At 44.7% G+C, this 24427-nt stretch overlaps 1 protein-coding gene across 4 annotated transcripts in view; it reads right to left on the reverse strand.

Annotated features, from left to right (window-relative positions):
* The window catches only part of DIS3L2 (DIS3 like 3'-5' exoribonuclease 2), a 359659-nt gene that overhangs the window by 73649 nt on the left and 261583 nt on the right, over nucleotides 1-24427 (reverse strand). For all 4 annotated transcript variants that reach the window (XM_046644635.1, XM_046644634.1, XM_046644636.1 and 1 more), the window contains one exon: nucleotides 18961-19194. In XM_046644635.1, coding sequence (XP_046500591.1) covers nucleotides 18961-19194 — 234 coding nt within the window. The remainder of the gene's footprint in view (nucleotides 1-18960; nucleotides 19195-24427) is intronic.

The following is a 24427-nucleotide window of genomic DNA, read 5'->3' on the forward strand; positions in this document are numbered from 1 at the left end:
TCAATAAATTCTCACTGTTTGTTATTATTAATGACAAACTAAGGAAGCCTCTGGGCTTCTTTATAGAAAATCAGGCTCTTAACAGTCACAGACGATTAAGGAAATGACCATGCCAGCCCTTAAATGACCCCAGGTTATTCTTCCCTTTGCTTCCCAAGATTCTACTGTGGAAACCACCAGGGGACCTTTAAAAGGCGCTTCCAATAGGCATCTTCATGTGCACACCCTCCTGAGAACACGCAGCCACTCCCCATGCCAGATTCATCAGGGGGCCTAGAATTCTGAAAGCAAGAAAAATGGCCAAGAACTCTCTGTTTAGCACAGAATGCCTCCAGAGGACAGCCGGGGTTTGTGTGGAGGCCCCCAGCAGCACACTGAGCACAGAGAAGGGGATAGTGCCAAAGACAGGCAGGGCTTAGATGTGTGTGATTGAATTAGATGCTGCATGGATACCCCACAAAACTCAGCATCACTCAAAGGCTGGATGTGTGAAGAGTGACAATAGGCACACTACCCACGAGGTCACCTTTACTTTGACCAGCTATGGAAATCTGAAAAAATCTCCCCAAAAATCACATATGCAAAGACTCCATTATATAGTTGAGAGAGCACTTGACTTCGAGCCTTTGAGTAGCTGGGAACCCAGAACAAATGACTAGCTATATCTTAAGCAATATGCCCAAGGCCCATTGAAAATGAATAAAAACGGGTATTCAGGATCCTTCATGATTTATTGAAAGTGGCATTGTCTGTGCCTTTGCATGGCACCAGCAGGGGTAGGATCGAGGGCGCTCCTCTTGATGGCAGGGTCACCCCATGTGTCTCCTGTTCCCTTGGACTTTTCAACTCCTCTGGCCTGCATTCACTCACTCACTTTTCCCCTTTGAAGGTAAAGAATACGGCCTCATCTATCACTGACATGTTGGGTTTCAAAAGAACTGGGAGTGAATTCACTCTTTTTTTTTTTTTTTTTTTAACAAATGAGAAGGGCTCAACTGGGGGGAGAGAGAAGGAGGTACGGAGGGAGGGAAGCAAGCTAGATGAGAGCTAACGATGGCTGCTTTCCTCTAGCTCCATGCTGAGAGGGAAGCCCTCATTTGGTGTCTTGGCTCATGGTGTGAGGACAGAGGCTTTCGTTGTGTGCCACCTGTTGCTCCCTAAAGCCTGTGTGTGCTCAGCACAGCCTCCCTCACTAGGTTTCGTATTGTGTTTCTAGTCCTGCTTACTGTATTTTGGAAGGCGTACTTGTTCCTGATGCTCCCAGGAACACTTATTAACCTTGACTAGAGGAAGAACCTGTGGCAGGATAGTAGAGGTGCATCAGACTTCTGTGGCTGACCGTTTCAGTTGGGGACCTCTGAGCCTGAGGTGCATTCGGGCCATCTGGTTAAAGATGCTAGAGCTGCCAGAGAGATCTTCCTACACAGAAAGTCCTAGCCCATCACTTCCATATGTGAAATGCTTCAATGGTACCAAGCTGAATTCAAGAAAACACTTATATTTCAGGGCAGAGCAAACAAGGTCCTCCAAGACTGGCCCTGGTTATACCTCCAATAGCATCTCCCATTGTCACCACAAGCCCTTCCTACAATACAGTCACACCAACAGCCTGCACATCCCAGAACAGACCAAACCCCTGCATTGCTCTGCCTAGCACATCCTTGGAGAAGCCATTCCCGACCTGCTCTTAACTGCTCTCCTTTACCCTAGCATGGAGCATGCTCTCGACTATGCATTTCTTGGGGACAGGGCTGTGTCTTATCTGTCGTGCAATGACTGACACAAAGCCGATGATCAATGTTGATTCCTGAACACTTCTGCTGCAGTGCATTTTCCCATGGATGAAAGATGGCAGGCCTCTACTTAGCTTGGCTGAGGTTGGTCATTTCACAGATTTCTATCAAACATTAGCTGCACATCCTTCCCAGGCAAGCAATCCTTGGCCTCTCACCCACATCAGGCTTTCTTCCCACCACATTAAACTCCAGCTGTTCTCAGGAAAACCCAATTCCAATGGCAGTCATAACTAGCAAGCTGCCTTGTTGACTGTAATTTTTAAAAGCCTGTCGGTTATGAGATTAAAGCATGATTGGGTGAGTCACTGACATGGGTGTTTGCATGTAATCGGCAAAGTCCTGTGCTTGGCACTATTCACCACTCTGACTTCGTGTAGCAGTCAGAAGGATTTATCTAGAAAGTTTAGAGGTTTTTCTCTTATCGTCCGCACCCTCCTTTCAAAAGATACAATCCTCATTTTTATGCCAAGTCTTAAGCAAAAGAAGCCTTATATCTGTTTAAAAGCCTCTCCTGGGGCAGCTTCTGATGCCCACACCTCCTGTTCAGAAGGCTCCTGGAAGGCACCATGCCTGGCAAGGCTCCCAGGACCAAATTCATTCCAAATCTGCTCAGGTGTGTCTATCTCTGTTATTGGAATTGTTTTGCAAAAGAAACTTCTGGGCATAGGAAATAAGTGTTAAAAAAAGGAAGGGAGAACCTACATGTAAATCCTAAAACTATAAAACTTCCAGAAGAAAATGGAGGAGAAACTCTTTGTGATCTTGGGCTAGTCAAAGATTTCTTAGATATGATACCAAAAGCACAATCCATAAAAGAAAAATTTGATAAACTGGACTTCATCAAAATTTGAAACTTTTGCTTTTCAAGAGAGTTGAAAAACAAGCCAGAGAGAATGAAAGAACAAGAGAATGAAGAGATAAGCTGAAGTCTGGGAGAAAATACTTGCAAATCACGTATCTGACAGAGGATTTATATCCAAAACATAAAAAGAACTCTCAAAGCTCCGTAAGAAGAAACCAAATAACCCAATAAAAAAATGAGTAAAATACATGAAGAGACAGAGACACTTCACCAGAAAAGATATGCAGACAGCAAATATGCACATGAAAAAAAATGTTCAACATCATCAGTCATTGGGGAAATACAAATTAAAACCACAATGGAACACCACTACACTCCTATTAGCACGCCTAAAAAAAGAAAACAAACAAAAAACGGACAATACCAAGTGCTGGCAAGCATATACCTAAAGAAACTAGAACTCTCGTACATTGCTGGTAAGTGTGTACCATGGGATACTACCCTGCAATAAAGGGGATGACCACTGGTACACATGACCACATGGGTGAACCTCAAATGCATGGTGCTCAGTGAAAGAAGCTAGACTCAAAAGGCTGCCAATGGTAGGATTCCATCTGCATGACATTCTGGAAAAGGCAGAACTATAGGGACAGAAATAGATCAGTGGCTGCCAGGGGCTGAGGGTAGGGAAGAGGGATTGACTAAAAAGGGGCACACAGGAATTTTCTGGGGTGACGGAACTGTTCTGCGTCTTGATTGTGGCATGTGTAGCTTGCAGAACTGTACATGAAAAAGAGTGAATTTCACTGTATGTAAGTTATACTTTACTAGGGAAAAAAGTAATTCTGGCTAAAAATGTGGCTGGTGGGTCTCGTGCTTCAGGTATTACGAGATTCCAGGAACAGCATATAAAACCTGCCCTTTCCTAGAAATGGCAGAGAGAGGACTTCAGGAGTTGATCGAGCCCACAGGCAGTAAAGAAATGCAAGTCAAAACAATAATGAAACACCATTTCCAACCTATTGTGTGAACAAAGATTAAATAAAACCCATAAACTTTCAATTTGGTGAGAAGCAGTGACAATGCACTACTGTTTCCTGCTCGGGAAGGCCTAAATTAGTCTAACCTTTCTGGAAAATTATCTGACAGTTTGCATCAAAAGCTCTAAAAATGTACGCTCTTTTGGATACATAGAAAAATGTTATTATTAGGTGATGGGTGACTGATGGCACTTTTGGCTTACTTGTTAATTTCTAAATTTTTATAACATTTACACGTATTTTATAATAAAATAACAAAAGTCAAAAAAGAGAGAAGTCTCACCAAAAAAAGTTAATTCCTTTCAATGCAGTCATTCTAACAATGTATTCCTAAGGAAATAATCCAAACTGATTTTTACATTTTATGCATAAGAATGTTAATTGCAGTGTTATTTACAATAGCAAAAACTAAAAATAACTGAACAGTACAACATGAAGGAAGGTTATGGAAACTGTGGTATATTCACACAAATGGAACACTTTGCAGCTCCCATTTGAGTGACTTGCAGTGTGATGTGCAAAACTCCATCGCCTTCCCTTTCTTGCCCACAAAGCTTGCACCACATCCCCTATTAATGAATCCAGGGTCAATTCCTGAGTGTTTAAAGACATGCCCCAGTCTGATCTCTTACTGTTACTCTCCCTCCACACACCCAACCAAAGTGGACCACTCCCAGCTTCCCCATGAAGCAGGAAAAGAGGACCATTTCTCACCCCTGCACCTCCAGTGCAAATCCTTCCCCTCCGTCCAGACCCATCTGAAGGATCACAAACAAGGTGAAGTCTTTCCAGGCCATGGCTACTGGTGGCCACCATCTTTGTTCTGCAGTCCTTACTAAGTTCTTCTCTGTTAGGGGTGGTTCTTTTGTGAGGATAGCAATGGGGCCTTTCTCAGCATCTGGCCCCACAGTTAACATCCATTTGGTGTTATGTGTCAGGTACTAGTCTAAGTGCTTTCTGGGTACAGCTCATTTAACCTAACAACATCCCTATGGCATAGGTACTATTATTATCTCCATTTTACCAATTGTTAGCTTAGGATCATGCTGTCTCATTTTACTCATTGTGATATTAGGAAACTGAAGCACAGAAAAGTTAAAGTCACATAGTTAAGAGAAAGAGTCAGGATGAGAACCCAGGTGCTCTATGCTCAGTAACTATTCACCAACTTGAAGCTGGTGGTAACAGGAGAGTTGCGTCTGGGCCTGGGTTAGTCTAGAGCAGAAGCATGTACCAAAAAGGAGTTCAGAGCTAGGCCTCTGGGCACACAGGACAGATCTCCAAAGGGACCAAGAAGAAGTCCTGAGCAATAAGGAGTCAGGAATCCAGGCCAGGAAGGTGGACAGCCAGATGGGTGGAGGAAAGGGAGAAACTCAGGCAGAGTTCTGCTCCCCCTCTGCTTGAGTTCAGAAGTGTGCACTGGCAGGCCAGCCAGGGAGGCAAGCAAAATTGCGAGCTTGGCTGGCAGGAAGCTTATAGGAAGAGCTGAGTCCCAGCACTTGGCTGGGGTGAAGGGCAGCAGAATGTAAGGGGAGAGCTCCTTGTGTTTTTTTGGTGGGGAAGAGTGACCCTGAGCTAACATCTGTTGCCAGTCTTCCTCTTTTTGCTTGAGGAAGATTGTCACTGAGCTAACAACTGTGCCAATCTTCCTCTATTTTGAACGTGGGATGCCGCCACAGCATGGCTTGATGAGTGGTGTATAGGTCTGCGCCCAGGATCTGAACCTGAGAATGCTGGGCCACCAAAGCAAAGCGTGTGAACTTAACCACTACACCACTGGGCTGGCCATAGCTCGTTGTTATTTACAGAATGAAACTGATTGCAGCAAATCAGTTTCGAACTGCCTGATGGCCAAGAAGGCATCCTCAGAGCTTGGTAACAGCTCCCTGATCAGATGTACTTCAAACCCAGTAGACTGTTGTTCATTAGCAAATTTTCTTATTTAGGAGACTGTCAATTTAACGCTGACAAGCAGATAAGAAACCTGCTGGGCTTCCCTCCCTGGGTGTTGCCCTTTGGGTCTGCACTCATTTCCTCCCTCTCTGGCAGACTTCCTTTACCCCAGGAGGTCACAATTCAAGGGCAATTAAATAATTCCTAATTTATTTTCCACATTTCTAGTATTTTCTTATAGGAAATTGCTAATTTCTATTTTGTACAGAAGAAAACTTTTCTAAACAGAATGACTGTTTCTAATGGACTTTTAAAGCAGTTCCTTCAAACTCTAGCTAGTGCTCTCATGTAAAACACTAACACGGTCACTTCCACACACAGCCCAAACTCAACATGTTGTCTAGGTTCTTCCTGCGCCCCCCTTGTTCTATTTGTGTCTCTATTTCCTCCATGAGACATTAAGTTACTCTGAGGGATGGGACACTGAGAGCTGAGACCATGTTCTAATCTTCTCTTCGTCCCCAATACCTAGCACAGTACTTTGTACCTCGTAGATATTCAAAAACTACGTGAGAAATTAAAAAGATTAAGTCAGGAGGGATATTTTCAAGTTACAAGATAATTGGAAAGCTCTTCACTTCTCTTTAGTTTAAAAATGTCTGCCATAGACCATTTAACATGGGAACGGAAGAAGTGTTACAAAACAAAATAAACTTGTTACAATACTACCATTCTTTAAAAACGTGGGAATTTCTTGAGGAATAACAGGACCACATCTTCAAGTTGTAGACTGTAAAATGGGCACAGTGTTCTTGAGCACCCATTGGCCTCGGCAGACATTCAGAGGCCTGTGAACAGCTTTTCACGTGCCTCTTCTGTGCCAACACTGTAACTTTATGGGTGAGAAAGAAGTAAGAGCTAGGCATCTGCCTTCTACATAGCTGACAATGGAAAATACAGGCAGGGAGGGAGAGGACGGGAATAAGGAAACAAATCCATGAAGACGAAGTCCTGAATCAGGCACCCAGAGGAGGAGACACAGGGAAGGAGGCCTGAGATCTTTGGAGAAGGGGGCAGCCTATTTGGAGCAGGCTTCTGGAGGAAGTGGGGTAGGTGGGACTGGGGGAAGCAAGCGGAGGCACCAGCTTTTGGAAGGCAGGGAAGGGGAGTGAGTGAGGTCTAGGGTTAGTGGGAAGCAGGGAACCCCAAACACAGGCCACATCACAGAGGGCGTCCAACGGCAGGACGCGTGTGGATTTGATGGAGCAATCCTGTAGTTCTCAAGGTGCCGGTCTGAGATCAACAAAACAAGAGAAAGGTTTTCCGCAAAGATCAACCAAGTCATTGTCAAAGACTGCCCTGTACTGTGAAATTACATCTTTGTTTTGGTGCTAAAATATTTTCCTTTATAAAATCATGGAGCTAGTAGATGGTAACTGGCTTTTAAAGAAAATGTCCTTGTTTGGCAAAATAAAACCTAGCAATCCTATATCTTGTCCCAGACATTGATGGAAACCTTACTGGTCCATGAAATCTGCTTCAGGGACTGCAGGTTTTTGAGTGACAGGTGACAGCAGCATTTAGGGGAATGAGTCTGGCAGTGGAGTTTAGGACAGACAGTGAACAGAACAGAGGCAGAGCCCTCGGCTCACTGAACCACGAAAATCGAAATCAACTGGGCCTGCTCCACCCAAGAAGCAGTCATGGTTGAAATCTAAGGATCAGCTGCAAGGATTCCCTTTCCCCAGTGCAGGTTTTACTAACGTCAAAGGATTCCGCATCTCTTATGTAGCTGTTTGGCTCACATTCGAGTGACGTGGGGTATGACATGGGGGCAGGGCGAGGACGTGCAGAGTGTCCTGTGAAAAGAAAGGGGAGAGTCCAAGTGCTTCCCAATCATGAGTTCAATTACCCAAAAGCCAGGGGCCCTGAGAAGCCAAATCTGTTCCCTCTGTCAAGGCCACTAACCTGAAAGGCTCGCATCTCGGAGAGGAACAAGGAGTGCCAGCCACTGCCCTGCTCGACCCCCAGAAGTTTCTTCCATATCATCTTGTCAGTGTGAGAGCCCTTTGTCTCACTCTGCTGCCCCCTAGAAATGCTGGGGACTTCAGTTTGAGTCATCTGGGCACACTGTCAACTCACTGTGATGTGAGTTATCTCTTCTCAGCCAGCCCAGCAGCAACTAACACAGAACCTCTGTCTTGCGGAAGTCATCTCCATTAAAAGCAAAAGCAGGTTCTGACCAGAATTCACAGAGGAGTACGGAACTGGGGGTCCCACCATGGTACACATATCATTTCTACCTCCTCCTGGGGGTGGGGGTTATGAGCTAACATTAGCTCACTCCAAAGGGAATCTTTTAAAGAGGCAGGTAGGGGGATTGGGTGCCTCATCCACCTTTCCAGGCTGGTGAACCAGGTCTCTGACAAGCCTGAGCATCTCTGCTCCCAGGCTGGCACACTGGGGGTTGCTTTGCCTTCTCCTGGAGAGCCTCTTCTGCCAGGCTCCCCAAGGGGCACAGCTTGGTCTGAGGATACAGAGGTGAACACAGAAGTGCTCAGGATGCCTCAGAAGCACTGCCAGCCCCCTGGGGTGCTGGAGCTTCCTGGCTCCTTACACCTGTCCAGGCAGCTCCCCCTTGAGAAAGTTCTCATTACACCCTGTTCTAAACCCTATATGCCTTGGCAAGTAATCAAACACCCAATCCTTTTATTCAAAAGGGAAGGAACCCTCTCTGATTCATAATATGCATTTAATTCTCTTATATAAACACACCTCTCTTCTAGAGCTTCAGTTTCTCTCCAGATCACAACTATCATCATCTTTTTAAAAAGACCAATATGCACAGAGATACTTAGAGACCTTCGAACACCTGGTTAAAACCAAGCACTGTGCAGGGGCTGGAGACACAAAGATGAACAAGCCACTGTCCTTACCCTTAAGAAACTCACAGTCTTAGCGAAGGAGACTCGGAAGCAAATGGAAAACAAGGCAATGTGACAGTGTAATCAAGACAGGTGACAGGTAGGGGCTGGCCTTGTGGCCTTGTGGCCTTGTGGTTAAGTTCGCGTGCTCTGCTTCAGAGGCCCAGGTTTTCGCAGGTTAGGATCCTGGGTGTAGACATGGCACCGCTCATCAGGCCATGCTGAGACAGCATCCCACATGCCACAACTAGAAGGACCCACAACTAAAAATACACAACTATGTACTGGGGGGCTTTGGGGAGAAGGAAAAATAAAAAATTAAATAATAATGAAAAAAAAAAGACAGGAAACAGGTAGAGATTAAGTGCCGGGGAGCCTAAAGTGGGAGGAATGGATGGCCTGGCCAATGCAAGCTTCTCTGCAGCAGGATTTGGAATTTTAATCTTCCGGTTCTGGGAAACCAAGAAAGGTTTATAGGAGCAGGGACAGGGCTTTCCCCTTCTATAACAAATGAGCCTGGATACAGGCAAGAAGAAAGAACCAGGAGGCAAGTGAAAAGCTTCTAGAAGTAGGGTAGGAGCCAAGTTTACTTTCTAAAGTTATATAAAAAAGCCGTCTTCAGAGTTCTGTTGAGGATCTGTACTGGCCATTATGACCAAAAGCAGAAGCATCAGCTACTGGTCCTCACCAGCAGCCACTGCACTGGAGGGCCCCTAGTAGCGACAGTCACACCAGGACCATCCCTGCAGTACCCAGTCTGGTAGAGGGCACACTTCTCTCTCCATCCCTTGCTACTTTCTGCTCCCTCCAATCACTCCAATCAGAGATTCTTTTTATAATATTAACTTCTGAGCTGTTCCAAACGCTTGAACCCACTCAAGCTGCCTTCTCTAATCCAAACTTTATTGGTAATAGATGGAATATTTTGACCTCAGTCAGACTTGCATGTCTCTTTCTCAGCGGGTTCAGAACTCAGAGGAAGGGCAGCATGATGGAATGCATGCCCTGAATCTGAATCCACCTGAAGGGTGGGCATTCGACTCCTTTCAGCTCCCCTTCACGGATCATGTCCTCCACTTTCATCACTGGGTGATTCAGGGCTTCACTTCCCAAGCTAGCTTTCTTTCCCTAAGCCCACCTACCTAATAACCATCGGGTTTGGTATCTCTTCAGGCCTGAGTCAACTGACTATGCCCAGTTGAGTCAACTGACTAGACTCCTCCTACCGGAGTTTCTTGTGAATATACAGAGTTCTTCTCAAATTCACCATGCAACTTTAGGGTAGAAAGTTTGTCTTCCACTGCCTGAGGCTTCTTCACAGGAGCACTATGAAGAGTATTTGTAACACAACATGAAGTCAAGAAATATCTATCCACTGAGGGTGAGAGATCACGTCTGAGTCTGTATTTTTAACAACTTGCAGAATAATACTACCCATATTCCTTCTAATTTCTGAAAACTATGAGTAAACGACTATGTGTCATGCCTAAAGGAAGGGCGAACACAAGAAAAGTTTAGGGTTATAATAACAAGCTGCTCAGCAAAGTTACTCTGACACTTAACGATATATGTTAGTTTTTATGCGCATGTTAACAGTCACACATAATGGCTGTAATTAGTGTTACCTATATACAACTAGGTCAAGTTTTCAGGTCTGTCTCCTGTTCATGCCTTGGGATGCATAAATTTGGATTGTTTTCCCTGATTCCATATGAAGCTAAAGTGTGATAACTAAATCAATCCCTCTTTGTCTCAAAGGAGAGATTTCAATACCCTATGCCTGGGAATTCCTGGGCTCCCACGTTCTCCCCGAAGCAGGAGGCTCCAGCTGCTCCACTCTCCTCCACAGAGGCCATCCTACATAACCTGGTGCTGAATGGCTCTAAAGAGCACAGATTCTTGGCTGTGGACTTATCTGTAAATGAGATAGACAAATCTGAATGAAAAATCTGCTAATATGATTATTATGAAACTAGTAACTGGGGGAAAATCTGACAGGGTAATAAATATTCTTTAAGCTTCACTGATTCTAGAACTACTTTCATGGACGAAGTAACGCACTGTCTGTCGACATTTAAACAGAAGCCCTGAATTTCTAGTAGAAGCCTTCCTGTACTGTTTATCACTTCCCTAAAGGAAGCATAGCAATTCCTATGGTAGCACAGGTGACAAAGAGTGACTCTGTTCTCTTTGGTCTTAATTCAATTGCATTTTCTTATAATTATTCATGTCAGGCCAACTCACACAATGCCTAAAGGCTATGTTACACAGCAGGTAAGAGCAACAAAAAAGGCCAGTAAGTTACAAATGTTCTCCGAGGATCAACAGTCCTCAGTACCATTTCAAATACAATGGGTTTCTTTATTGATTCTAATGAGCAGAAAGGACTTCAATTTGGGGCAGGAGATCACTCTCCAGTCTCAATGTTAGCAAAAGTTTATCAAGATCTTTCAACCACCTCTCTCAGTCATTTTAAACATTAGGACCCTTAGGAGTATGTTTCATAATGGCTAACGCAAATAGGAAGTGTCTATGGTGTAACACATTGAACAACATGAAAGATGAAGGAGTAATCCAAGACCACAGACACTGCAACATTTCAGGAGACCTAGACACGACTTTGAGAGACAGAGAAAGAGAGGGAGAGAGACAGACAGACAGACACACCCACCATGTAGGCAGAAAACTCCTGACAGGTATTTCCATCATAGGTTCTCTTATCCACAGGCTACTAGAAAGAATATAAATTGGTTCAACCTTTCTGGAAGGGAATGTGGCAATGTTTCAAGGTTCTTAAATATGTCTATCTCTCTGACTCTACCATCACAGTTCCAGGACTGTCCTAAGGAAATAATGAGAGATCAGGGTAAAGATTTATGAACACAGATGGCTATGGCACCTCTACCTATGGCACTATTATTTATAGTATCAAAACATCAGAATCTAAATATCCACAATCTGGATGTGGTTAAATGTTTAAGAGCATATTCATATGTGGTATATTACATAGACATTATACTGTCTTAGAATGTTGAATGATGTGGGGAAAAACTCATTATGTAATATTAAAAAGGAAAATATAAAAATTATATGTATGTTATAGTAACCACTCCTCCCTCCTGCCATGAAGTGGTAGGAGGGAAATTCATAAGGAATTATAATAAACCAAAATATTAATAGTGGTTATTTCTCAGTGATAGGATTACAGGTGATTTTGATTTCTTCTTTATACTCCTGTATTTTCTAAATTTGCTAACATTAGTATATATTTATATATATTTATATACTTTTATGTAAGTATAAGAATATACTTCTGCTTTTATAATCTGATTTAAAGCTTCCTTTCTAAGGAAAAAGTGGGGATCGGGGGCCCTAACTAAGAATTGGGGCAGGAGGAAGTATTTCTCACCCTCTTGTCTATCTAGGAACATGTGGCTGCTCATTCTAGAGCCCTCCTCACTAGAGCTCATTCCTATACAGCTTAAGGACCACAGAGATGCTGTTGGCTCTCAAATGGTTAGTGCCAGGTGAGCCCGCCCAACTGACTTCCAGACCTCTATGCCCACATGCTTATTCCACATCTCTACCTATTCTGTGTCCAGCTGGCCCCTCAAACTCAACAGACCCTAAACGGAAGTCATCATCTTTCTTCTCAACTTTCCTATCCTATGGTGTTTCCTGGGCAGTACGTGCTACTGCATCAACCCAGGTATCTAAACCTGAAACCTGATTCCTCGTTCTCCCTCAATACCCGCCCCTTGCCCTTCTACATCTAAGCAAGACAGTTCATTTGTCAGAGCTTGCCAATTTTCCTTCCTTTTTTGCATCTGTAATTTTCTCTTTCCCACAGTCTCTACCTCAGCTCTGCCCTTGTCATTTCTTTCTTGGAATATAAGCTTCCTTTATTTTGTTCTCTTTTAGTCTAGTCTCCATACCAGAGCCAGTAAGTTCTCTCTAAAACATAGTTCTGATTATGTCTTTCTGTATGTGAAATCATTCCATGGCTCCCCTAGCTGATTCCTGCAGACTTCAGGGCCTAGCCTCTGCCTCCTTCTCTAGCTACTCCCTTTGCACTACGCCACATAACCTGGAACAATCTGATGTTGCCTTAATCTGCCATCTCTTGCCCCTTCCATGCCTGCACCAGGAGTTTGTCTGAAACGCCCTCCCTTGCCTTTGGAGCCTGGCTAGGCCCTCAAGTACCCACCCCCTTTTTTTTTCGGTGAGGAAGATTGGCCCTGAGTTAACATCTGTTGCCAATCTTCCTCTTTTTGCTTGAGGAAGACTGTCCCTGAGCTAACATCTGTGCCAATCTTCCTCTGTTTTGTATGTGGGATGCCACCACAGCTTGGCTTGATGAGTGGTGTGTAGGTCCAAGCCTGGGATCTGAACCCACAAACCCCAGGCTGCTGAAGCAGAGTGTGCAAACTTAACCACCATGCCCCTACCCCTCAAGTCTTTAAAAAGCTCTAGTGTACACACTGCCCCTGCTGGGAAATCTTCCCTGATCCCCTGAGGCCCAGCCAGTCCTCTCCAACACAGTTTCACTGCACTCTGGGAAAGCCCTGCCACAGCACTTCTAATTTTCTGTGTAGTCTGCTGGCTCCTTCACTACACTATAAACTTAAGAACTGGGACTGAGTCTTACTCCTTCATCCCTCATTTCCAGCACCTAGCACATACTAGGTACCCAATAAATGCTTTCTGAAGACATGCTGAATGAAGGCCTCTGTGACTAAGAAAACAGAGACCAATTCTACAGACATATCCAACCACCTAGTCAGCACTCTGTGCTCAAGTGATGACACAAATAATAAGACCAAGGAAGAGCCAGATAGGATGATTATGCCCGTCCTTACGTTGCACCAAATATCATACTGTACAAAAATTAAACAGCAGAGAGCTGGAATGCTCATTTCTTGAAAACAACTGCATTGGAGAGAACGAACAGAAACATTCTTAACTATAATTTTTAAATGCACAACTCAACAAAACATATTGCTACGTATGCAACAGGGGTGGGGTAGGGGGAGAAACCCTACACAGCTTCCTTAGAGCCGTGTTTTGCTACGAGCAGCCCCACTACGGTGCACACCACAAGATGGCAGAGCCAGCATCTCCGCAAGTGGGCTTGAGCCGGGGTACACAGGACGAGAGCTGACTGTGAAGAGGCTGCCAAGCTTGCAGAGGTGGGAAATTAGAACTACTGCTCTTTTTGCCTCAGGCTAATTAAAGCTACCTGACTGTGAGTAGGGTTAAGGGAACTGCTGCTAAACTGATTCACTCCTCTGCTTCTAGGCTCCAGTTGGACCTGCTAAGCATGGAACTAATCAAAGGAATAATTTACTTAATTGCATGAAACCATCCCGAGAGCTAACTTAGCACAACTGTTCTCTATTACCCAGCCCGATTCCCCAGTGCAGAAATGATAAGCTGCTACAAGCTGACTGGGATAGAGCTGAAGTTCATTTAAGCGGGGGTAGCAAACTATGGACCACAGGTCAAATCTGGCCCTCCACCTGCTTTTGTATGGCCTAAGAGCTAAGGATAGTTTTTACATTTTTAAATGATCGAAAAGTAATCAAAGGAAGAATACTATTTTGTGACATGAAAATTTTATGAAATTCAAATTTCAGTATCTTTCTAGCCTCATTGGAACACAGCCACATTCGTTTGTCTGTCTCTGGGTGGTTTAACACTACTACAACAGAAGAGTTGAGTGGTTGAGACAGTGACCATATGGCCCACAAAGCCTAAAGTATTTACTGTCTGGCCCTTTACAGAAAGTCTGCTGACCCCTAACTTAAAGGCTGGGCTAGGCCAATGTCATCCATAATAGCATTTCACAGCAACTTGTGTCCCAAGGTATTTAAAAATTCTTTCCACTAACAAGTTTATCTTTACAATCAAGTCCACTCAAAGAAAGTGCCTGAAGTTTGGGCTTGAAAACTGTGCCAGGTGAGATTCAAATAAGGTGCATATAAGAATTTAGTAAAGGCTCCTCTAGTTTGGAGGAATTTGCCTAAGAAGATGGAAATATCAAATTTTCTTCACTACAACATTCTCTTAAATTCAGAAAGTCAGTGGCTCAGTAGGAGCCATTCACATCCCCTGACCTCCTTGGGGGGACCCCAGGAGTGGCAGTTTCCTGCAGGCCATCATGCTTGTCTCTCCAGAAGTCCTCACAGAGTGGCCTCTCTCTAAGTGCTATCGCCTGACTGAGCTAAGTGGGGCTGGAGAGAAAGTCCCAGAAAGGTGTAGGTGTACTTTCCTGAAAACAATCAACATTCCCTAGCATGTTTTGTTTTGGGGTTCTATTTAGCACCCCACTATTCTCCCTTCCTATCCTTTCTGAAAGCCATGGCTAAAACACAACTCCAAAGGAGCGAGGCACTGTCGTCATATCATAGTCAGTGTCCTCTTCATCCCTAGAAGGGAGGCTGCCTGGGAGCTGGCTTTGAGCCCGGGAGTGCCAGGGAGCTCTGCGCACTCCCAAGGCCTGTCAGGAGGTCTGAGTGACAAAACAAGAACCAAAACAAGGAGTGAGGGCTTCTTACACTTCCCTTTCCCCAGAGCTCAAGATCTGCAAATGATTATAAGCCATTATGATTACTTTTACTACAAACACAAAAAAGTCTGGGCTTCCTTTACAGGAGTCTCCTTTTAAGAAATAGGAGTGACATACATTATAATAAATAAAATAAAATAAGCATCTGTGTTAAATTCTAGAATTAACACGGCAGCAGAAAACATGATGATGGAAGAAACCATCTGGAAGGGATATCATTCAACTCATCCAATCAAAAAGCACAAATAACACATGTGGCACCTACACGTGCTTTCTGGGCAGTGAAACAGAAGAGCATCATTTCGCTGAGCTAGAACCCTTTAGAACTAGGTTCGAGCTCGAGGTAAAAGAGAAACTTGGAGCAGGTAATCTGACCTCGAATGCAGTGCTTCCCAATCTGTTTCACTTCACAGCACATACAGAACTTGCTAGTACTTGATAGCACACTAGGGTAAGCAGACAGGACTGCCAGCAGGAGTCCCCAGGGGCCTGGAGCCAGCCTGAGGGCTGAGGATGCACTGTCTCAGCCAAAGGCGAGGCAGCTCTGGTCTAAGCTGTTGACTGCAATCACCCAGTGGTCAAACTGCTCTGTATTTCTGCCGTCACTGTGATCTCCGAACCAGCTGGTCCTTCACTCAACAAATAGGCATCATACTAGCGTCCTCCACCTCACTCATTCTGAAGGTCATCATGGAAACTGATTTCTTGGAAAGACGAAACTTCTGGTTTAGCAGATTTATTCTGCACTCAAGGGCATACTGTGTGATGGATGGTATCCCCTTTCAGAGAGGCCTCTCACAGAGCTTCCCTGAGGCTAGTGTAAAAGGACATATTTTGGGGCACTGCCACCAAAAATGTGGACATAGTGAATGGAGGCAAACAAAGCATCAGAGAGCAACTCTAGCAGCTACACCAAAAGCGCCAAGGAAAAATGGATTGTTGTGAGGGCAAATGCAGGCGGTACGCACAGAAGAACAAACGCGATGACTTCTGAATGGGGCCATCGGCTGATTTATAAAGGATCTTGCCAGTGGCCCTTGCTGTGGGAGACGGATGTGCTCCTCCTTCTAAAGCTGTGCTCCACACACTTGTTTTCTGGGGCACCCAAGGAATCAACTCCAAGGATGCAAATCCATTATTTTCAAACCTTAATTAACTGGAACCTACTTAGGACTTTTGAGGGTTTTTTCCTCACTTTGAAGGAGGAAAACTTTTCTCTTTTAAGTCAGCACGGTGTAAACTAAGGAAAAGAGAACAAAGTGTGAGCTATTTCTTGTACAGAAGCAACTCATTTACTCTTTGGGGCTTCGGCATTCTAATTTATAAATTGAGAGGGCCAAGGAGATTTAGATACCTCAGGTTATTTTCAGCAATAGAATTCTGATTTTACGACACGCCAACAGATCAGTATCCATCAATAACCCGTGATCACTCTTCTACCCTGACTACCATACCCCTCCTCATGTGAGCTGAGATCACTAAGTCTTTCACAGTTTCTAGAGTGCTTCGCATATTTAATTCAATTGAACTTTATAGCAATCTGATGGGCTAAGGTCTCTAAAATGTTATAACAGAAACCCTCTCATTTGATGTGCTTGAAGCGATGGTTAGTTATTCGAAGAAGCTAGCTAAAGAGAAGAATCATACAGAAGAGACAGATATATAACTAAACATTTGTTTTAATTCAATTTATATAAATGTACATCCATTCACTGTTTTTTTAAAAAATGTAAATCTTTTAAAAAAGAATATGTTAATTGGATTTCTATTTTTTTCTGAATAAACTACACTCATAATTCATTAACTATAATTTAGTTTTTGTTTCTTTAAAAGAGAGTGAGAACTTAGACATTGTAAAGCAATCTGGGTATAGAATTCTCCCTGAATTTTATGATTTTTTCCCTACTCTTCTATAGTTGTCACAACCAGATAGCAGAATTTTTGAAGATTCATCCCCATCAAGTCTTTCCAAACAATTTAACTTATTTTTCACAGAAACAATAGCTGTCTGTTTTATGCTCTTATTTGATCAGTTTACCTAATATTCAGTAAAACTGCATAATGATAAAACAACATGTACAAGTGGCATAACCAGGTTTGGGAATACATAGGGTTGACCCTGATACACACAATTCCCCTGGTGGGAACAGAGGTAGAAAGGAGCACTAGCCAGTGTGTGTAACATGCCATGGGCACTGACCACTGTGTCCTGCAGAAGGAATGATGAGCACTGGCTGAGATGATCATGGGGCATCCAGGCGACGAGTTCAAGAAGGCAGGTGGAGAGGCTTGTCTGGAGCCTGGGAAGGAGGGCAGGGCTAGAGAGACAGATTGTGGCATCATCAGCATCCAGTTGGTAGTTAAAATCCTGTGAGTAGAGGAATTCATTCAGGAAGGGAGTGTGGATGGAGGAAAAAAAAAGAGGGTGGGGTAGACCCCCAGGGAATGCCAATCCTAAAGGGGTGAGCAGAGGAAGAGGCTTCTGTAAAGGGACCAGCAGGACATCACTGAAGATGTACGAAGGGAAGCAGAGAAGCAAGAGGTGAAGCTACAAAGGGTCAAATGCAGGACAGAAGACTAGGAAGCAAGAACTAAAAAGCATCCTTGGATTTGACAACCAGGCAGCCACTGGTGAGTGACAATGACAGCATGTTCACACCCCCCCAAAGGACTTCACTCAAGGAAGGAAAGAGATATTCTGTCATCTCCTATGCCTTTGGTCCTCTTCCACTGGCTTTGCTGTCTTCTTCAGCAGCCACTCTGCCTACTGTCTCCTTATCAGCATTCTTGAGCAGACTGCTCAGGCTGCCTGAGCCCAGGCAAGGGAAGGAGGAGCACAAGAGCTCCAGAAGACACCTTGACTCCCACAAGCACAGGCAGAACAGATTATCCACTCATCCCAAGAGCTGTTAACTTATTCCTAGGCCCAGGGCAGTAACCATTTACAATGTCCGCTGAGAAGCATTTGTGTTAAGTATATCACAAAAGGTGGGATGAAACGAAATCTTCGAGTAGAAAGTTTTAAAACAAGACTTTTGAGATCTCTCCAGGCTCAAAGGTTCAGAGAAAGAATTCTCTGTGAGGCTATGCTCTGCCAATGGTCTGATAAACAGCTCCCTCAGCCAGTCCTGTGGCCCAACTCATTTTTCAAACACCCAGAGGTTTCCCATAGCACACAGTGACCAGGGAAAGCCAGTTCTCTGGGGTTTGCGTAAGAAGCATAAATGAGAAGAAAAAAATTGCACGATACAGAACACAGGCTCTACTCTATAATGTCCTGACAAGTAATGAGGAAATAATTCCTGGATCTTAAGAGTTACCAACTGTCAGACATGGTAATTCGACTGGGTTTGAGTGACAGCTGTCTGAGTCCCAGAAGGCCTGGCAGGGCCTCGAGTAGTCTCTACCATTCCAGGTCATCATTTTCTCCAATAGCCAACGTTCTTCAGACTCCTCAGTTCTCTGCTTCTTCAGATAGTAATCTAGAATTTGTAAACACGTAACTCTTTCTGGAAGACAGCGATTAAGAAGCACTTTTTTTTTAAGCCTCACAATCAGATACTGATTAAATGCCTTCTAAACTTCCACGTTTCCTGTTCCTGCCTCCATTAAGAGGGATTTGAGGTAGAAACTGAGGTGAGGATCAAATACTGGACACAGCCTTACCAGGGAAGACCAGCTAGGAGTTTTGGTCACAGAGTCGCCCACAGAGACACCACCCTTTTGCCCTGACTCACGTCATTAGGCCTCGTGAGCCTGTGGAATTCGGGAGGCTGGGTGGGAGTTAGCTCCCGCCTGCCTCAGAGAACACTGTTTTAGTGCAGCGATTGTGGAAAGCAGGAGGGAAGGGCCCAAGACTGTCATGCTAAATCTCATGCATACTGGGTTCAGGCACAAGTCCAATCTGTTGGTTGCATTGAAAAAAAGGGTGACTGACCTGATCCAAACGCAGGGCGCCATCCACAAACCGCTGCTTGCGTAGCTCCTTTGCAATTCCGTGGAGATTCAAGACAGCCCGGTGTACCTCCTCACTGGTGTGCTCCGGGGAGATGGGGGGCAGCTCCTTCTCAGGGATTTTCTTAGTAGGGCTTTCAATCATGCTCTGTGCATGTTCATAGCTCAGTTTGGTGCAGGAGCGGATGATAGTCCGGCCAAACCATTCATCAAGGATCTGCAGAGATGAACAGGTTGTGAGGAGAATTTTTCTCAAGTTTTCCTTTCATGCAACCATTTATGCATACACATTCTACAGGGATTTACTGAGCACTGACTTTGCACTCAGAATGGTGTTAGGTTCTGGCTAGGCATACAGACCAATCAGATGCAGAAGCTACTGCCCTCAGGGAGCTTAGACTTAACAGGCAGTGGAGGCCGAGGGAAGGCCTCCATGCATGCGGTGGCACAGGCAAGGCCAAGAAGGAGACTTGAAGTGAAGGACCTGCTGGAGGCTTTTTCATCAATGAATGATGACAGATGGGGAATCTGTGGGCTTGGTAATGGATCAGATGTGGGATGAGGGAGAAGTGGGGGGCCATTGCCAGAAACAGAGAACACAGGTGGAGAAGCAGGATGGAGGCAGAAAGAGAAAACCACCTCCAACTTACTCTATTTGGGGCATTTATGTAGAAATAAAGGTCCAGAAGAGGGCTTCTCAAGCTCAGCACTATTGGACTAATTCTTTGTTGTTGGACGGGGGGCTGTCCTGTGCATTGTAAAATCTTTATTTATCAGTATCCTTGAATTCTACCTACTAAATGCCAGCAGCACCTCCCCTCAACCCTTGGAGCTGACAACCACAAATGTGTCCACACACTGCCAAACTTCCCCTGGGGGAAACTCGGTCCAGGATAAGACCCACTGGGCTCAAAGCAGATACACCCAAGTTTAGCGGTAGTGCTTGCTGAGTGGTAGAATGACTGTTGATCTGTATTTTATCCTTTCAATTTGTCTGTATTTTCTATGATGAGCATTTATTACTTTTAAAACAAAAATAAAACAAACAAAATATCTTGGGGACTCCTGAGTCTGAGATGCGAGGAGGAGATCCAGATGTGGGCATGTAGCAGGCAGTCGGGGTGTGGGCCTGGGGCGCGGGGAGATGACTAGTCTGGAGGAGGGGAGCAGGCATCATCAACTGGAAAGTCCAAGGAAAAGAGTTGAAGCTGCATTCTCAACCACCTCCCCCATTTTAGGGAGCAAAAAGAGAAGCTGGAGATGAAAAACAAGAGAGCTCAAAGAGATAGGAGAAAAATCAGAAGCATCCACTGTTAGGAAAAGCAGGAGAAAAAGGCTTTAAGAAAGAGGTACTCAAAAGCAACAACAGACACGTAGCACGTAGACAGGCACCATATATACACTTTCCATACTATACACACAACAACTATTTAATTCACATGGCAACCCTATGAGGTAAGTGTTTTATTATCCTCATTCTGCAAACGAGGAAACTAAGGCACAGCCACACTAAGTAATGTGCCCGGGGTCATACCGCTAGAGAATGGCAAAACCAGGAACTGAACCCAGGCAGTTGCGCCCCAGAGTCCGAGCTTTTAACCTCTAGCATATGTCAGATACCACTTGGACTCAAGGAGGATGAAAACAAAGAAAAAGTCTTCGCTTTTAGCATTTGCTTATTGGTGATCTTTAGCAAGCCTGTTTTAGGGGGAAAAATATGAGGGGGGGGGGCGGTACAGAGTCAAACTGCAAAGCTTTCAGGCTTGTGCTGTGAATAGATTACGAGATGCTGCCACACCATAGTGGTTCCTCTCACCAGGAGGGCAGCCAGAGCTCTGCCTTCCATCAGCCTGGCGTGCACACCCCATGTGCCATTCAAATAGCAACATCTTCTCTGCGTGTCATGATGTGAAAAAGTTTGGGGAGCTTTGGGTTCAGGATAGGTGGATGGCTAGCAGTGGAGGCAATGCAATGAGTGTGGATGTCTGCTTCCAGAAGGATGGCAGGACAGAGGATTGTGCTGTGTTCGCAGGGTGAAGGGAAGAAGCAAGTAAAAAGGAAGATTGAAGATACAAGAGAACGAAAGGCTCTCAGGCCAAGTAGAGGTCACCCATCCATGAGAGGAAGAGGGGCTTGGAGAGGAGGCAGGAAGGAAGGGGAGGCAAGAGGCAAGGGAGGTGATCTTGAAGGGAAGAAGAGGGAAATTGAAAGTGCTCATATCAGATAGCCCCAGTCTATAGAGTCAAGTGTAAGAAAAAGAACGGGGAGGAGTCTGGGGGAGGCTTCAGGGCATAAAGAAAGTGGAAATGCTCTGAGATCAATGCTGTGGGAAATAAGATTCATGAGCATGGAAAAGCCAGATGTGCTGAGCCACAGAGTGGGCTCGGGAGAAGGGAGGGAGCTCCAGTCAGTAGCAGAACCTTTCAGCCTGGGCTGGCAAACATTCCTCCTGCCTTCCTTTTCAGCAGCCAAACCATTCAAACCCCAAGCTCAGAGACAATGCTTCCCGAAAGAAGGCCATCTGAAGGATCCATAGGTGTTTCCAGTGGGGAAAGGAGAGAGCCCAGTGCAGAGAAGCTGTCCATGTTGCAAAGCCTCTATGGAAAACAGCTTCTACCCTGGGAGCCTAGAGGCCCCTCTGATACACTCACCTTCCCTTGAAGGAAGAACCAATACCCTTAAGATGGCAGCTATGAAGCACAGAAGGAGAATGAATGGTAGCAACCACTTACATTTCTCTTTGATTCAGTGCAAAGAGTCTTATTATAAAGTGTCTTGGATCTGTAATATCAGACTTTAATTGTCTTAAAAAAAAAATCCTCAAACTATACTTTTTGGATTATTTCAAGAACCATTCCTATCCAAAAACGCAAGTGAATCAAATATCTTGCTCATGACTCTTCTGCTGTGGCAAGCGGGTCCTGAATTTGGCTCTCAGGTGGTGTCTGTTTGTGTGTGCCGAATGCAGGAGAAACTGTAGAGCCAGCTCCAGGTATTGTCCAACAGTCCCGTGGGAAGTGGTGTGTGCAGGTCTCCAGAAGAGCCCTGTTCAAGGTCAGCCCGTCTTTGTCCTTCTATCACATCCACATTTCCTGAAAACTTCCCACTAATGGAGTTGCTCCAACCTCCTCTAGAATGACAGGGCCACGACCTACTCATTCTTGTGGTCACAAAGTTTCCCCCTGGAGACTTAGCTTGTTTCCTTTTCTCCATTTCATTCCAAACCCAGTCAATCCTCCTCCTTCTGTGTGTCCACATTTTGTTTGACAGTCTATCTTTAGCATGCTTGGGGAAACTTTCCTTTCCATTCTATTCCACTCCCCTCTTGCAGACACTTTACAAGTAGTCTCGTAAGTTCCCTCAGGCAACGAGGTCGTAGGATATCTGGTTTCCTGGGGTCTGTGTCTCTTTCTTCTGGAGGACACAGGAGACCACTACACACTTACACAGGGTAACCACCTCACACAAGGAGACTGTACCACCTTGACTGGGCATCAATTTTCACGTGAACTGGTGGGTCAAGACTGCTTTAACAATCTAATGAAAGCTTCAGGCCATCTCCCCAGAAATATTTATGCACAAAATTTTGCAGTAAGTTTCACGAGGTTCCTAGACACCTTGCCACCTCCAAGCCCATGTATCCTGGCTCTAAACAGAGCTTTGCTGCTCCCTCTGAACCCTCTGATTGTACCAGGGGCTACTTTTAATCCTGAAGAGTTCTTAAAATTTATTACCTATAACTTGGCAAAATAAGAAATCTACCACTCTGTATCACAGCTCACTAACCACACACATTGTCTGCACTATCTCAGTTTGAGCCATTTAAAAAAAAATTATTTTTTATTGTGGCAACATTGGTTTATAACATTATATAAATCTCAGGTGTACATCATTATATTTTGATTTCTGTGTAGATTACATCATGTTCACGACCCAAAGACCAATTACCATCCATCACCACACACGTGTACCTAATCACTCCTTTCGCCCTCCTTCCTCCTCGCTTCCCCTCTGGTAACCACCAATCCAATCTTTGTCTCTATGTGATTGTTTGTTGTTGTTTTTATCTTCTACTTACGAGTGAGATCATACAGTATTTGACTTTCTCCCTCTAACTTATTTCGCTTAGCATAATACTCTCAAGGTCCATCCATGTTGTCACAAATGGCTGGATTTCATCGTTTCTTATGACTGAGTAATATTCCATTGTGTATATATACCACATCTTCTTTATCCATTCGTCCCTTGATGGGCACCTAAGCTGCTTCCAAGTCTTGGCTATTGCGAATAATGCTGCGACGAACATAGGGGTGCATATGTCTTTATGCATTTGTGTTCTTTGGATAAACACCCAGCAGTGGAATAGCTGGATCGTATGGTAGTTCTATTCTTAATTTTTTGAGGAAGCTCCATACTGTTTTCCATAGTGGCTGCACCAGTTTGCACTCCCATCAGCAGTGTATGAGGGTCCCCTTTTCTTCACATCCTCTCCAACACTTGTTATTTCCTGTGTTGTTAATTGTAGCCATTCTGATGGGTGTGAGGTGATATCTCATTGTAGTTTTGCTTTGCATTTCCGTGATAGTTAATGATGTTGAACATCTTCCCTAAACCACATTTTTTTTTTTTGAGGAAGATTAGCCCTGAGCCAACATCAGCTGCCAATCTTCCTCTTTTTGCTGAGGAAGACCGGCCCTGAGCTAACATCTGTGCCCATCTTCCCCTACTTTATATGTGGGACACCTACCATAGCATGGCTTGCCAAGTGGTGCCATGTCTGTACCCGGGATCCGAACCAGTGAACCCCGGGCCACCGAAGAAGAACAAGCCACTTTTTTCTTAATGGGCACCTCTGCTCCTTAAGTTTGTTTCCTTCTCAGTGAATGACAGATGCCCTGCTTAACAGTACACATGAGCACCACCACATCTGAGCCAACAGCGCTGACGAGAAGTTTGTTATAGCTTTTTCACCTTACTTGAGCTCCCCCTCCCCTTAATGCCTGCATCAGAAAATCTGTACCAACATTCTTTTTGGAGATACAAAGGGCTGAAGTGGCAGCTCTGAAGAGCCATCAAGAACCTCCTGGCCCAGTGACAGTGGCCTCAGGCAGCAGAACCTATCCTGCTTTAACACAATCCAGTGTTTCTGGGAATCGTTCCTGACACACAGACTAAGAAAATTCTTAGGCCAGGAAAACAGGCTTGAAACCATCTTGTGAGGGAGCAGGGAAGCAAGGATGTCCACTGCAGCCTTACACAGAGAAGGGCAGCAGGAAAGCAAAGACTCAAGGGCGGGGGGAGGTCCAGGGGCAGCATGCCTTACAGTATGGGAGGAAGGCCTCTCTGGATGGAACACCTCATTAATTTCCAATTTGGAAACTATATTCACATCAACGCCCCATCCAAAACCAGGGCCAGTGGCAGAAGACAAAAGGACAAAGAGTTTTTCA

The sequence above is a fragment of the Equus quagga genome, chromosome 17 (assembly GCF_021613505.1).
Source record: "Equus quagga isolate Etosha38 chromosome 17, UCLA_HA_Equagga_1.0, whole genome shotgun sequence".
NCBI lineage: Eukaryota > Metazoa > Chordata > Mammalia > Perissodactyla > Equidae > Equus > Equus quagga.